A 14135-nucleotide genomic window follows, 5' to 3' on the forward strand; every position below is an offset into this window, starting at 1 on the left:
CATTTGTACCTGACTGAAAGAGAAATTATCTCCCAGACTTTCAAGATTTTTGAAATATAATTTTGGGTATAGAGAAAGGGCTTTCTAACTAAAGCACAAACCTCAGAGCATACACAGTGCAGGGGCAAAGATGTCAGTAGAAATTATCATCTGACAATTAGCTACAACGAAGATAAGTGTAAAGTCAAAAGAGAACACATTTTAAAATACCTGCAAAACATGGGATGGATGAAAGATGCGTTCCTTATATAAATGCTCCTTATGAGAGAATTACAATAAATATTCATGGCTAATGTGATATGATTATAACATTTTTTTTAATGAGAAAAGGTCTACCTGCCTGTCAGTAGTAGATGGGTTTAATAAAATGTGATTAGGCACTTTATAGAATGTTGTTATATAGCTATTAAAAGTGATTGTCTCAGAAAGATGTCTGTGAAGAGCTCTAATTGAAACAGGCATGTTACTGAGTATTGTCCATAATATAATCCCATTTTATTGAGGATGGCAAGCCCTGTGTGTGAGAAAGCTAGGCTTTCATGCCTGTGACAGAATCATGAGGACAAATCTTATAAGAATAAAGAGTTACTTTGGGCTCACTGCCAATCCAGGGTCAGCTGTCTTCCTGACTGTGGGCCTGTGACTGAGGAGGCCTATCATGGTGGCCAGAGTACAAACACTGGCAACTGAGTAGCAGAGCGGTAGATAGCACAGATACTATGTACTTCAGAGGCATTTTCCCAGTGACACGATTCCCCTAACAAGTCCTCAACCCTTAGTTTTCAACTCCTCCCAGTGTAGTGACATAAAATTATGAATCCGCCAATAGGTTAATTTTTAATTGGGTCAAAGCCCTTATTATCGCATCCTATATTTATTCAAACCAATACCTCGAAATATTGTATGGGGGAGCAAACCTTCAACTCCTGAGATTTTTGTGGGGCTATGATGTCTAAACCATAGCATTCTGGAGTGGGACTAAATGCACTTTTGACTCTGAGGCCTTTATGATCCATAGCATTCTGGAGTGGGACTAAATGCACTTTTGACTCTGAGGCCTTTATGATCACCTCAGAGTGAAAAGTGCAATTAGTCCCACTCCAGAGTTCCTCTAGTGTCAACAGGCCCAGCCTTGCACTAAAGGTCAAGCTCAATGTCTCCTCCGAGACTCACGGCAAACTCTGATTCCAACCCAGTCAAAGTTAAAAAACAAGTTATGAATTTCCAACATAGAGTATCGTAAAGTAAATATTTCCATTTTTTAAAGGGAGATAAATAGAAATAGAAAGTAGTAAGGGGTACAAACAAAATTGAAACCCATCAGGACAAACATTTAAATCCAGCAGCTCCATGTTTGGCACCCCAGGTATCCAACTGGACCTACTAGCTCCAGCCCACATGGCCGCTCTCCTGCACTATCTCTACGAGTTCTCTTGTCTTCCTCTGGAGACATTCCACATTACTGACATATAACTTCTGGGTGTCTCCACTGCTCGCTCGTTTTCATTCCCATAGCTTCATGCATCACCCTCAAAGAAGGTGCCCACAGGCTTTCCAACTCTGCCAAAAGATACCTAGCCTCGCAGGCTTACCTTCGGAATCTGGTAGAGACCTCCATGGAGCCACACTTCTTGGGTTCTTTATGCCTACCAACGCAGAATCATGTGGCCAATTCTAAGATCTGATACCACCTGAATATATAGAGTCAAGCCCCACCCTCACCCCAAACCATCACTATACTGGCATGTGAGTGGCTGGGTACCATGAAATAAATCCTGGAAAACAAAATCCTAAGTCTTTCAAATTAGTTCATATTTCAGAGATTCCATGAGGTAGAATCTGTGGGGAATCCCTCAGATACCCTCTGAATATCCTTCCTACCAGGGGCTGAAAAGCATGAGGCTTTTTAGTGGCGTGAATGTCTTTAGCTGAGATAACTTCCCTGGGCCCTTGATTTCCACTCTTATTTTGCAGCCAAACTGTTTAAAATATGTCCACTCTGCTGTTTGCTTATGATTCTCACTGTAATCTGGGTAAAAGCAGTCAATAAGACCCAGGTTGTAGCCTTGCATACTGCTCTGTGTTGTACAGCTGATTTATGAATTCATCTCCTTTAAATGTAAGCAAAGTATTGGGATATGGGCAAAGTGGTCATAAGTTTTGTTTTGTTTTCCAAAACATGAATGTTCTGTACCTGCTTCCCAGTAAAGTTTGCACTCCCTTTTTGTCTTAGGTTTTTTGTTTTGAAACAGGATCTCATGTAGCCCAGACTAATCTCATACTTACTAGATAGCTGTGGATGACCTTAAACTCCTGATACTCCAATGATTAGGCTAGAGACCTCAAAATGCAGTCATTTCCCCAAAAATGGACATGATGTTGGAGGCCAAACATCCTTGAGTCTCTTTTAGAGGGAACAGTATATCCAGCTCATGATAGTGTATGTTACTCCATTTGTCTGAAAGGCCAATAGGTAACATTGGTATGTAGAATTGACTGGTGGAGGTGCAGTGCTAATTACAGATACAGGAGAAGACAATACTGATCCCTTCCAAAATCATTTGTTCATTGTATCACTCACTAAAATGCGTATCGTGTAATTTTTGAAATTTTATAAAGAATATATTAAAAGAGGCAATAACGCCTATAGAAATAAGTTCATACACATAATTCTCAAGAAAGGAAATGTATTGTTCACTAAACATTGGAAGATTATAATAGAGAAATAAAAGTGTGGAAAGTGCAAAGGGTTGCTTTTTAACCTACAAGACTGAGCAAGTTTTAAAAATTAGCTGAATGCCCAATTAATGAGCAGCTGGACCATTCTAGTGCCTATGTGGAGTATTTTGGGGTAAGCTTTCAATAGCAACTGTTGGGTGGGGATCACTAAATGTTAAACACATACTCTGGGCCCATAATTCCACTTCCGGTACTCTATTCTGGAGACTTACTCAGTAGCGACATTATCTATGGTAGCAAAACTTGAAATGAAAAATGTCAAGGAAAATGCTGGCCACACAGCTGAGGACCCTTGTCTGATCCCCATAGCCCACATTAAGGAGTTGAGCATAGTGATATGTGCTTGAACCCCGAGCCCTGGGGAGGCAGAAATCGGTGGGTTTCTGGGGCTTGCTGGCCAATCAGCCTAGCCTCATTGGCAAACTCCAGGCCAGGGAGAGAGCCAATCCTATAAGCAGGACTCCTGGCACATGAAGTTGACCTCCTCGTGCAAGCAGACGCCTGCAGAGCTGCATGGGTAGGTGCATTCTCAACCATGAACACACACAACAGGAAAGTGTCAGATTTACCGCACGTGCACACTGGCCTACACTGTGACTGTGATGAGGTGGACTGGGAAGATGGCTCCTTTCCCTGAAACGTGGTGCGCTGCTCACAGTGCGCATCCAGATGCACTGTGATTTGTCCCTGTTGCTACATGTCCATGTAGGAAGCTGAGAGGGAGGGACTTGGCTAAACTGTTGGCATTTCCTCAGAAGTGACAATAGGATCTACTGTGTGAGGCAGATTCAGTTGTTACATAATCTTTTCCATCTTTTCAGTTTTCTGCCATATTGCATGTTATTTTCACAATCCTTAAATGATTTCTGAAAAGCTGTTGCCAGACTAGCGCCCCTCCAACTGAATAAATTGAACTTTATAAGAAAACTAAAAAGGGAAATTTTTAAGTGCACAAAGTTGGATTTATACATATAATTACAAATGAGCTTTTTGCAGAAAATCTAAGTCACAGAATTGTTTTTCTCTGTGATAATTATAACTACCCCAATCTTCCTCTTTTAATTTTTATTTTTCTGGTATTGGGAATTGAATTTAGGACCTTACAGATGCCATGCAAGCACTCTGGACAATTTTCATATGTACTTCCTATTTTCTTTCATGCCACCCTTTCTTTTTGCAGTTCATAAGATTGATTTTTAAAATGAAAATCTGGTTTGAAACGACTTCTCATGGCACTTAGACTAAATGCCTGATGTAGCCCTGGCCTCAGGGCCCTGCTTTCTATGTCTCTTCATCAGCCCTCGTGGATCCCTGGTGCCGGATGCCACCACTGCCCGTCCTCTTTCCATCCAACCAGCAGTACATTGTTATACTTGGCAGTGGTGTCCTCCTGAGGACTTGAGGGAAATACATGCCCAGGTCTGCACCAGCAGGTCCATGCGATGACCGGCATGGAAGTCTCCTTACCACGGCTCTTTCCAGCAAACCAGCCTGCAGAAGCGGCCCGTCAGGCCCCGTCACATCATCTTGCTTTATTTTCTTCTTAGCTTTTCACATTACAAGATAATTGTGCTATTTTTCACATTGGCGTTCTGCTATTAACTGAAGTAGGTAATCTGAAATTCTAAGAATGTACATTTTCCTCATGGGATCTAAGAAAGCATTCTCATTTTGAATGAAGGAAAAAATAGCCCATAAACACCATTATTGTTCTTAAATTGACATTCAAGGAACAACCAGGCACTCACTGCAATCCTAAGCTGTGTTGTACCAGGAGTAGACCCAACCTAGGAAGCCCACTGCACCTCCCATTCGCTCTGTTTCACAGTAGGCCTTCTCGGGCTAGATCATACTGGCTTGTGAGAATCTGTTCGGAGTTCACCCTTGCCTTTCCGCACACCTTCAAACTCTGTTCCCATCACCAATTTACATCTCCAAAGGTTAAAGGCCATGCTATCAAAATTCCCACAGTCTTTGCCATGCACTGTTACCTAGGGTCACATGAAGACCTAACACTATTCTCAGGAAATTCAGGGCAGACTTTGATTTTTTTTCCTTCTGTTTTCTTTCTTATCAAACGTTAAGCACATAAGAATGTTTTGGTGATTCTTCCTTTGTAGAATTTCCTGAAACTCAATTACATTTTTAATGATTTTCCAAAATGAAGAATATTTAATCACTGAAAATATGTAAACGTGTAAATTAAACATGTAAGCTGCCCATACATAAATAGAAAATATTTTAGCTGTGAGTAATAAATCTTGCTTGAAGTACTTCTTATATTTCATAGAAAGCATTAAAGATTATTATATTAGAAGTGGATTAATGACTGCCATATATAAATGCAACAGTTGTTAAATTTGGGTACCTGTCCTGAGAATGTTTATGCAGAGGAGAGATGGGGAGCAAAGCAAATAGGTGTCCTCCTGACATTGATCTTATTCTCCAGTTTGGGGGTAAAGGAAGCATGAAAAATTAAACCCACAAGGTATCGCAAAGCTGTGTGTGTTGTGATACATGGCGGACTGCCCCACAGCACTGGCTCTGAGTTATGTACGGAGGTTTTAAAGGACAAAGCAGGGCCCCTTGATTGCATGCTAGTAATCACCGTTCTGTTGAGAAGAATACATGTATTGATTGTGCTCTATATTCTTCACTGACCTCTTTACTCTTTGTTGTAATTTTTGTCTAAAACTTTGGTGGCCAAACTATTTCGTAAATCCCAATGACATCCAAAATGTAAATTGTAGCCGGCTCTCAATATCTATCTTCCCCATCGTGTGTGCGTGTGTCTGTCTGTGTATGTCTCTGTGTGTATCTGTGTGTCTGTGTGTCTATATGTATGTGTAGGTCAGAAGATAACCTCAGGTATCACTCCTCTTGTGAGTTCCAGCCACTCCTGTGAGTTCTTTTGATGAGTCTCTCATTGACCTAGTCTTCAAGTAGACTAGACTAAGTGGGCCGGACCACCAGCTTCCAGGAATCCTCTTGGCTCCACCTCTCACCTTGTCATTGCTAGGGTTAAGGCATGCATCACCACACCCAATATTTTTATGAAGTTTCTAGGGGTCCAAACCTGGGTCCTCGTGCTCAGAAGACAAACACTTTACCAAGCAAGCCCCTCTTTGGATCATTTTGTTCTACCACAAGCAATGAACATACTTGTGTGTTACTTCTACATACAAATTCAAATCTAAGAAAAGCTACCATTTTAAATTATAAGATAGTTCTTTTCTTGGTTATATTTACATTATAAATTATATTTACATTATATGTTATAACAGAGATGTCTAAGTTTGTATAACACAGCTTAAAAGAACACCCTAATTACTGGTTCTGATTATCTAAACATCATCTGTTTTCTTGAGCCATTTTGTAATTCATCATTTGTGAACCTAAAAAATAATTACAGTATTTACATTTTCTCCCTATAGATTCTTTAGTATCCATTTTGCTGATCTTGCCTTAAAAACAATTTATTACCCATCTCATTTTGACATTAAAGAAGGAATCCTCCTCCGTTACTCCCACAAGTCTAGAAGGGACCAACAGTGAGGATCTACTGAGTTCAGTATTAACCCATCAGGGTGTTTTACAGAACATGGAGAAAAAGCTCACATTTATAAAAATGTCATTAGAACCCACTTGATTTCAGGAAATGCTTATAGAAAAGACAAAAATGATTTCCCCCAAACTGTGTATTCTGCTTCTCTGGCTGGACAAAACCTTACTTGAATTGAGGTTGAGACTTCAGCCCTCAGTGAAGGCCAGATTAACTTTAACAATACCTAGGCACATTTTCCACAGACTTTGACAATGTACCACACGCTAACTGGTGCAGAGTACGCTCTCAGTGAGTTCGAATGGACCGACTGGCTCTGTCCCTGCATTTGGCAAGGGACATCCGCAAGAGCTTGTTCTTTAGCCTGTTGAATAATGTCATTTAATACTGTACTGATCGGTCACAGATTTTTCTGCAAAAGGCTAACATTAGTTTTGGCAAAACAGATAGCTATCGTTTCCAATAGTAATTGCTCCATTGCTGCAGATATCCTAAGGCAAATAATGCTAGACTTTCAACTCTTGTGAAACAAGCAAAATATCCATAATTATTAAGGGGTAAGGTAGACATGATCAAAGCACATATGGAAATAGCACGGTGAAGCTCATACATTTTTAGGATTGATACAGTTCATAATTATATGGACTACATGCCCCAGTGAAAAGTTGTCCACTATAGCAACAACAGACAACCGTGCTACAGAATTTGGAGAGTGGATAGCAACCGGGAATCTGAGCTAATTTCACAATTCATCCCCCCGCTGACCCTCGGGTGAACAAGCATTGCCAAATCTCATGGCCATTTCTCTGTCTTGATGTGTGGTGTGTGGAAAACAGAGTAGCGGGACAACTGTATGGAAAAATCCAAGTAAGTGCAAATTTTCAGGGGCTGACTGCACAAGCCCTTGAGTAAGAGGCTGCAATGAGCCGGAGCACACTTCTGTCCCGTTCCGAGGTGTACACAGTGACAGAGTAGTTTAACGGCTGCACTTTAAAGGCTTAGTGCAGTGATTTACAACAGATGTAGGAGAGAAATCCCATGAGTTCTCCATTTCTCGCCATGTGACAAGAAAGACATAAAGATAGGCATTTGCACCTCGGCTACACATTCCCAAATCGGTCCTTTTTCAGTGTAGCCGATTAAACTACCATCTTCACGGTGGAGGCTGTGTGGCCATTTCTGTCTGGAAATGAGTTGGTGTAAAAAGGTACAACTACACATATTGTTGAATCAGTAACAGTGGCAGGAAATAAAAGCTATGTGCTTCAGTATCCATTGCTAGTGTGAGTTTTAAGTCAGTCAAACGGGCCAAAAGTAGAGGCATAAGCCTTTAATCTCAGGACCTGAGAGGTACAAGCAGGTAAATCTGACTTCAAGGCCAACCAGTTGAGTTCGAGGCCAGCCAAAGGTACACAATGAGCCCTTGTCTCTAGATAAGTATGTTGATAAATAACATATACGCTCAGTAAGAAACTACACTCAACAAAAACAAGTATGTAAAAAAGAAAAAAAACAAGTATGTACATCATTTGGCATAAAAAAAAAATGAAAGGAATACAATAGAGGAGTACTTGAAGCAAGGTAAAGAATATGATTCTATTTTTCTTTTGTTTCTCTTTCTTTGGTTTTTCAACACAGGGTTTCTCTGTGTAGCTTTGGTACCTTTCCTGGAACTAGCTCTCATTGATCAGGTTGGCCTCAAATTCACAGAAATTTGCCTGCCACTGCCTCCTGAGTGCTTGGCTTAAAGGTGTGTGCCACCACTACTGGCCATTCTGTTTTCTTTAAAATAGAGAAATATGCGTGCTCACTCGTACATCCTACATGCGCCAAAGTGTCTTCTCGTGAGGTCCACTAGCCCTTATAGTGTTTCAGGAACCCAATAATAGGATGTACCATTCACTTAAGAATCCAGAGACAGCTGAATTCACCTACCCCGCTGTCACTTGACAGCAGTTAGCAATGAGATCCTACCCAGGGGATGAACAAAAAAGGAAGGCTGATGGCGTCTTGGGATCACAGAAGAGGGTTACTTGAGAAGTGCTCCTTAGCTGCTCAGTCTTTGAAACTTACCATTCCAAGCCCCAAATTTAGATAACGAGGTACAAAGAAGAGTCACAAGAATCAGAATAAATTAAAACAACCTAAAATAGTTGTATCTGATGCCACTGAGCAGAAAATAGCAAGTTTCAAGTGTTGTGGTAGTCATTGTGAAAAGTCTTCTGTGGAAATTCTTGGGAGATTTAAGCAGCCACCCTTGCCTGAGGGGTGGCCCTCTATGGTGTTTCTAGAATGGGCTTTGGGGCATTCTTGACCTGGGTTACTATAGCAGCCCCTGGATGCAGCTCTTACCGAGCTGTCAGCGTTCTTCAGACCTTTGCAGGAAGGAGGCATCGGTACATGCAGTCGAAATGGACACATCTCTAAATCGATTAGCTTTGGGGATAAAGCTAAATGAAAACAGTCATTGATGAAATTTCTAATTATTCTTTCCTAATTTGGGGCGAAAAGTCCAAAAGGAGTAATACCAGATTAATTTTCTCTTTTGAATTCAATATCCCTGTAGGGCATTCCATTTGCATGCATGAGGGAAGCTTTAGTGTAATATATAGGATGTGGGGAGCTTTTCTTCCAAAGACTGATGATTCCATAACCCCAAGGAGTAAACTATATTATAGACTGTTAATTTAAAGAAAGTTTATTCACTGATCAGCTAATCAGAAACCATTCAGGCAAGAATACTCACAAAAAATTATGGGTTTTAGTCCTCATTTTTTAATGAAAATTGCATCGTTTTCCATTTTACATAAACTAGGAAGCCTCAAGGAAGAGCAAATTGAAAATCATAACTAATGGACACTGTATAGCTGTTTAATGCTTTGTTTGTAAATTAATCTGATAGTTTTAGAGAATTATTTCAGCTCTATAAATTCTGTGTTTGTTGTATTTGATCCTGCTACATTGCCAACTATCTGTGTTACTGGTCCAAATTATCTCTGGGTAGGGACAATAACATATACTGCCCTGAGTTACCTCCATTTGGGATTATTTGAAAGGATAGACCATCAATTCAGAATGACCCTCCACCTACTTACATCATTTCAGGCTCCAGGAAGAGTTAGTGTATCTCCTATGGGGCTCAGACATGACTAGCATGGGGCCATTGGTGATGTGGCTCCTTCCTCTGGCCCTGCTGCCCATTATTCCCAAGCATCAGAACGAGGCCAGTAAATAATCCCCCTTAAATGCTTTGAGTACAATATAGCCAGGGTGTATTGCCACTGCTAATAAACTACAGAAACTCTGTAATGAAAATAAAATTTCACATTTTCCAAAGGACCCAGTGAGTCCATTCTTCTTTAAGAGTTTCCTATTTTCACTTGCTGAAATCAACTATTTGTATGGTTAAGTTTTATTTTCAAATAATAATGACCTTACTAGAATATTGGAAATTAGAGCTAAGTAAAAGTTGAAACACACGTATTAAGTAATATTCTTGTTTCTAGTGGAGGAGCTAGATATTGGAGCAAATGGAAGGATGTGAATCGAGAGTGACACAGGGGCTGGGAATTCTGCCCCAGGCTACGTTGGACCAAACCTTTGGGAGCTGCCCTGATCGTGTTAGCTGCCTTTTTATGTATACATTTCTACACACCATCTCATCATTTTGGCTTAAAATGTAGACATTATAACAAGGTTGGAAATATTTAAATGGCCCTCCCCTTCAGGATGGTCTAGTGGTGCTAATAATTTTTTAACACAAGCTGTTATTTTGTCTTTAACATACTTTTCTAGAATATTATTCATGTTTGTAAAACAAGCCAGATAAAGAACATCACAGCAGCCTCTAAAATACCCATTTTTGTTGTAGTGGGAGCGGCAGGGCTGGGTCCCCAGCACCCCAGCCGCCTGACTAGCTTATGCCCTGAAATAACAACACACAAATTGTATTTATTTAAACACTGCTTGGCCCTTTAGCTCTAGCCCTTACTGGCTAATTTTGATATCCCATTCAACCCATCTCTAATAGTCTGTGAGCACCGGTCTTACCGGGAAAGATGCAGCATGTCTAACCTGGCGGCTTGCTTCATCGCGTGCATCTGCCCGGGAGAGAGGAGCATGGCGTCTCTCTGAGCTCACTTCCTCTTCCTCCCAGCATTCTGTTCTGTTTACTCCTCCCACCTATGTTTTAACCTATCAGGGCCAAGCAGTTTCTTTATTGCTTAACCAATGAAATCAACAGATTGATATATGACACTCCCACATCACATTTTAAATCCCTCACTCTATAGATGAGAGTAATTCCGAACTGAAGGTCTAGAATACTAGGTTTATGCTAGCAGCCTACCCAGAGTACCCTGACTTCCAAATCAAGAGAGCAGACTTCTCCGTGAACTCATTTCCTCTCTCACACCCTCCATATTGTAGTAACAAATGTCCATGGTCCATGTAGGAATTTTAGCTTTATGAATGCATCATTTCATCCGTAGACTCAGAATTTGGAACAAAGAGGACCTAATAACTAGGTGTGGTGGTGGGTGCTTGCAGTCCAGACATTTGGGGAACAGGGATCACAAGTTCAAGGTCAGTCTAATCATCAAAGTGAATTCCTTATCTATCTAGGCCAGGTCCTTTTTTAAAAAAAAAATGCTAAGTGAAACAACATTAGGAAATTTTCTGTTCCTCTCTCTGAATAGCAAAAATCTGGGTTTGATTCAGTATATAGTGTGCCAGAATGGAAGCAAGTGTCTCCCAGGTTACGTGGGTCACTGTCACGTGTTGTCAACTCCATCCTCTCCAGGCCAATCTCCTGGTCTTTGCAGACTTGTCTATGAGATCTAGGTTGAGTTGTCCCTCTCTGACTTCTTCAACCCACTTCCCAGTTGTAAAGATCCTGCACAGCAATTCATCTTGTAGGTAATTTTCCTGAAATACATTAATTCTGGGTGCTGAAAGATAATCGAAGCCATTCTTCCACATCCACACCTATCCTAAAGCCAGCTGCCTTTCTCTTAGCATGATGCATGCTTTTCATGCTCTTACTCCTTATTCAGCGGACAAAGGAAAGAACGTGATTTTCCTTATTCCATGAACACCAGAAAAAGGATCAGTGGGTCGCCAGTTTTCTCTTAACACATCACATAAATTACTAGAAATAAATGTATGGATACTAAATAAATTTGAGTTTTATCTAAGTGCCCTTAGATTGTTTCATTAGCACTTCTGCGTATGCACATGTTCTAATCTCCTCTGCTGACAAGAACCAGTTCCTGAGATTCCAGGAGGTAGGCTGAACTTAGTGCTACATCCTGTTTTCTTCCTTCTTCGGGATGAAGCTGTCAGTCTGTCTTATCCTGATATGGACTTATTAGTTTTTAATACTTCTCCACAACCAAGGACTTTGGAGTTTTGCTTAATGGACTTTGTTTAGCGATGAAATGTGTAGAATAAATCTGTTGATCCGTCATGACAGGAAATGTCCAGTGGCTCCAGGCACTGACTCTCTGGCTGTGAGTTAACAAAGCCCGAAGGTAGCTTTTCATTCCATTCGGGTAATTCAACATCCCTTTTATTAAACTAACTATAAAATAAGCCTAGCTCATATTCCAATAACTGACAAATTTAGGACATTGTCTAAAATGTATGAACACTTCTCTGTGTTCCCTTTTATTAGGTATATCAACCGTACTTGTGAGCTTTAAAACAAAACCTAAAATTGACTCCAAAAGGAAAGAGAATAGGAGTGAGGCTTAGCCTAGAGTTTCCCCATAGTTTCCTCATTCTTCAACAGCCTGGCATAAGAGGCAGTGACAGGCCTGGGAACGTTTACCCACGTAGAAGGAGGCAGCTTAGAAGGTTAGGGGGCACCAAGAAAAGCACTTAAAAGGAGTCAGTGTTAAAAAGAGAGAAATCAGACTTCCAGCAGACCTCTGGTCCCAGGCTCAGGTACAACAGCCATTATGCCTGCCACCTCTCTCTCGATCTGCAGTGTCTGTCTGATTCTGCACTTGGTTCCTTCTGCTGTGGGCACATGCCCAGATTCACCTCCTCATTGCTCTTTCCTTGCAATATCTTATCCTTTAAGCCTCAACTCTGGGCTCTCCTCCCAGAGGAAGTGTCCTGTGGTGCCTATGATGCTGCAATGTAGATCCTCGTGCAAGACACTCCAGGAATTCTTCTCGCCTTTGCCTTGGCATTTACATACCATACTGGAGTTTCTTTCTACCCAAATACTTGCCTCCTATTTTTGCTCTGTAGAGTCTCTCGGGTGGGCAATTTGCAGGCTCAGTGTGCCGTTCACAGTCACTATTGTGTATCAAATTATATGCAAGAAACCTAAGTCTGAACCAAAACCTAGATGTGCATTTGCAGACAAAGGAATATGAACTATCAGTCAGGAATTTGACTTTATTCTTTATTTGAATATGTTTTGAAGTTTTAAGTATTTCTCCAGAAACAAACCATGCCTGTTGTCTAAGGTGTCTGTCCTGCCCGGTTCTCACAGTTGTTAAGTCTCAAAGAAATCACATAGAGGTCTACATTAGTTATAAACTGATTGGCCTAGTAGCTCAGACTTCTTATTAACTCTTATAACTTATATTAGCCCATTATTCATATCTATATTAGCCACGTGGCTTGGTACCTTATTCAGCGAGGCAGTCACATCTTGCCTCTTCTGTAGCTGGGTAACGACTGCGGAAATGAGCTTTCCTCTTCCCAGAATTCTCCTGTTCTTGTTGTCCTGCCTGGTTGTCCCGCCTATACCTCCTGCCTGGCTACTGGCCAATCAGCATTTATTAAAATGCAATTGACAGGGTATAGACCATTGTCCCACAGCACATACCCAAGAGTCTGGTCATATCTCAAGATGCAATTCATGTTTGGGCCCAGGATGATGTCTTGCTAGGTAAGAATTCAGTCTAGGAATTGGAGGGAGGATTTGGAGAAGGACAGAAGTACTTAGGTAAAGAATCTTTGAAATGCATCTCCTATCCAAATAGATTTTTGAGTATAATGTAAATATCTAAAACCACTTGGAATCTTCATTGAAATGAAGAGCTGTATGTGGCAACGGGGCATGGGCAGTGTTTGGGCAGTATTTGAAAGAGTATATGTATGTTGCTGCATAGCACCTGGGTTCCAAAATATGTCACATGGACACATAGTGACTTTCTGACTTAACACAATTTTCAGGTTAAAGATAGGAGTCAAAGCTTAAAACCAGTCTTCTGAGAAAACAATGTATAATATATCTAAAGCTTTGCCACTTGGGCCATTTAGAACCTTGGAAAATGGAATTCACCTGACCGGTGTCTTCCTGTGTCTTCTCTTCCTTAGTGGCATTGGACGGAACTGGCCCTGGGCCTCCGGGGGCAGCAGTATCCTGGCAGAATTTGGAACTTTGCATTTGGAATTCATGCACTTGAGCCACTTATCAGGAAACCCCATCTTCGCCGAAAAGGTGAGTCCTGAGAGTACTTGTGCAAAGCGAGCGGAAAGGAACGAGGTCTGGGTAACTGCAGGAAGCTCTGGAATAAGCCTGATTTCCCTTGATCAGGCAGTCAACCTCATCTCTCTGTGATACTGTGTAACTCATGGTGAGAGGGCCTGCCTTCCCCCATGGGGCTTGCTGGACATTAAATAAGTTACTTATTTGTATTAATTTTTCCATCTAAAAATATGTAATCGTGTATACTGTGCATGAAGCGAATATGTAAGAGGTTAAAATGTTACACAAATATGCTATGGCAGGGGAATGGATTTGTTAGTAAGAAGCAAATCCACCCAAACTTCTCTATTTCACCACTTGGCTCTTAGCTCTTACCTCTTTCAC

General features: G+C 41.0%; 1 protein-coding gene across 3 annotated transcripts in view; it reads left to right on the top strand.

Annotated features, from left to right (window-relative positions):
- The window catches only part of Man1a1 (mannosidase alpha class 1A member 1), a 179451-nt gene that overhangs the window by 135978 nt on the left and 29338 nt on the right, over positions 1-14135 (top strand). For all 3 annotated transcript variants that reach the window (XM_041653405.1, XM_041653404.1, XM_041653403.1), the window contains exon 7: positions 13640-13763. In XM_041653405.1, coding sequence (XP_041509339.1) covers positions 13640-13763 — 124 coding nt within the window. The remainder of the gene's footprint in view (positions 1-13639; positions 13764-14135) is intronic.

Source organism: Microtus oregoni, unplaced genomic scaffold (genome assembly GCF_018167655.1).
Source record: "Microtus oregoni isolate MIOR12 unplaced genomic scaffold, Mior012 000006F_ref0000085, whole genome shotgun sequence".
NCBI classification, from domain to species: domain Eukaryota; kingdom Metazoa; phylum Chordata; class Mammalia; order Rodentia; family Cricetidae; genus Microtus; species Microtus oregoni.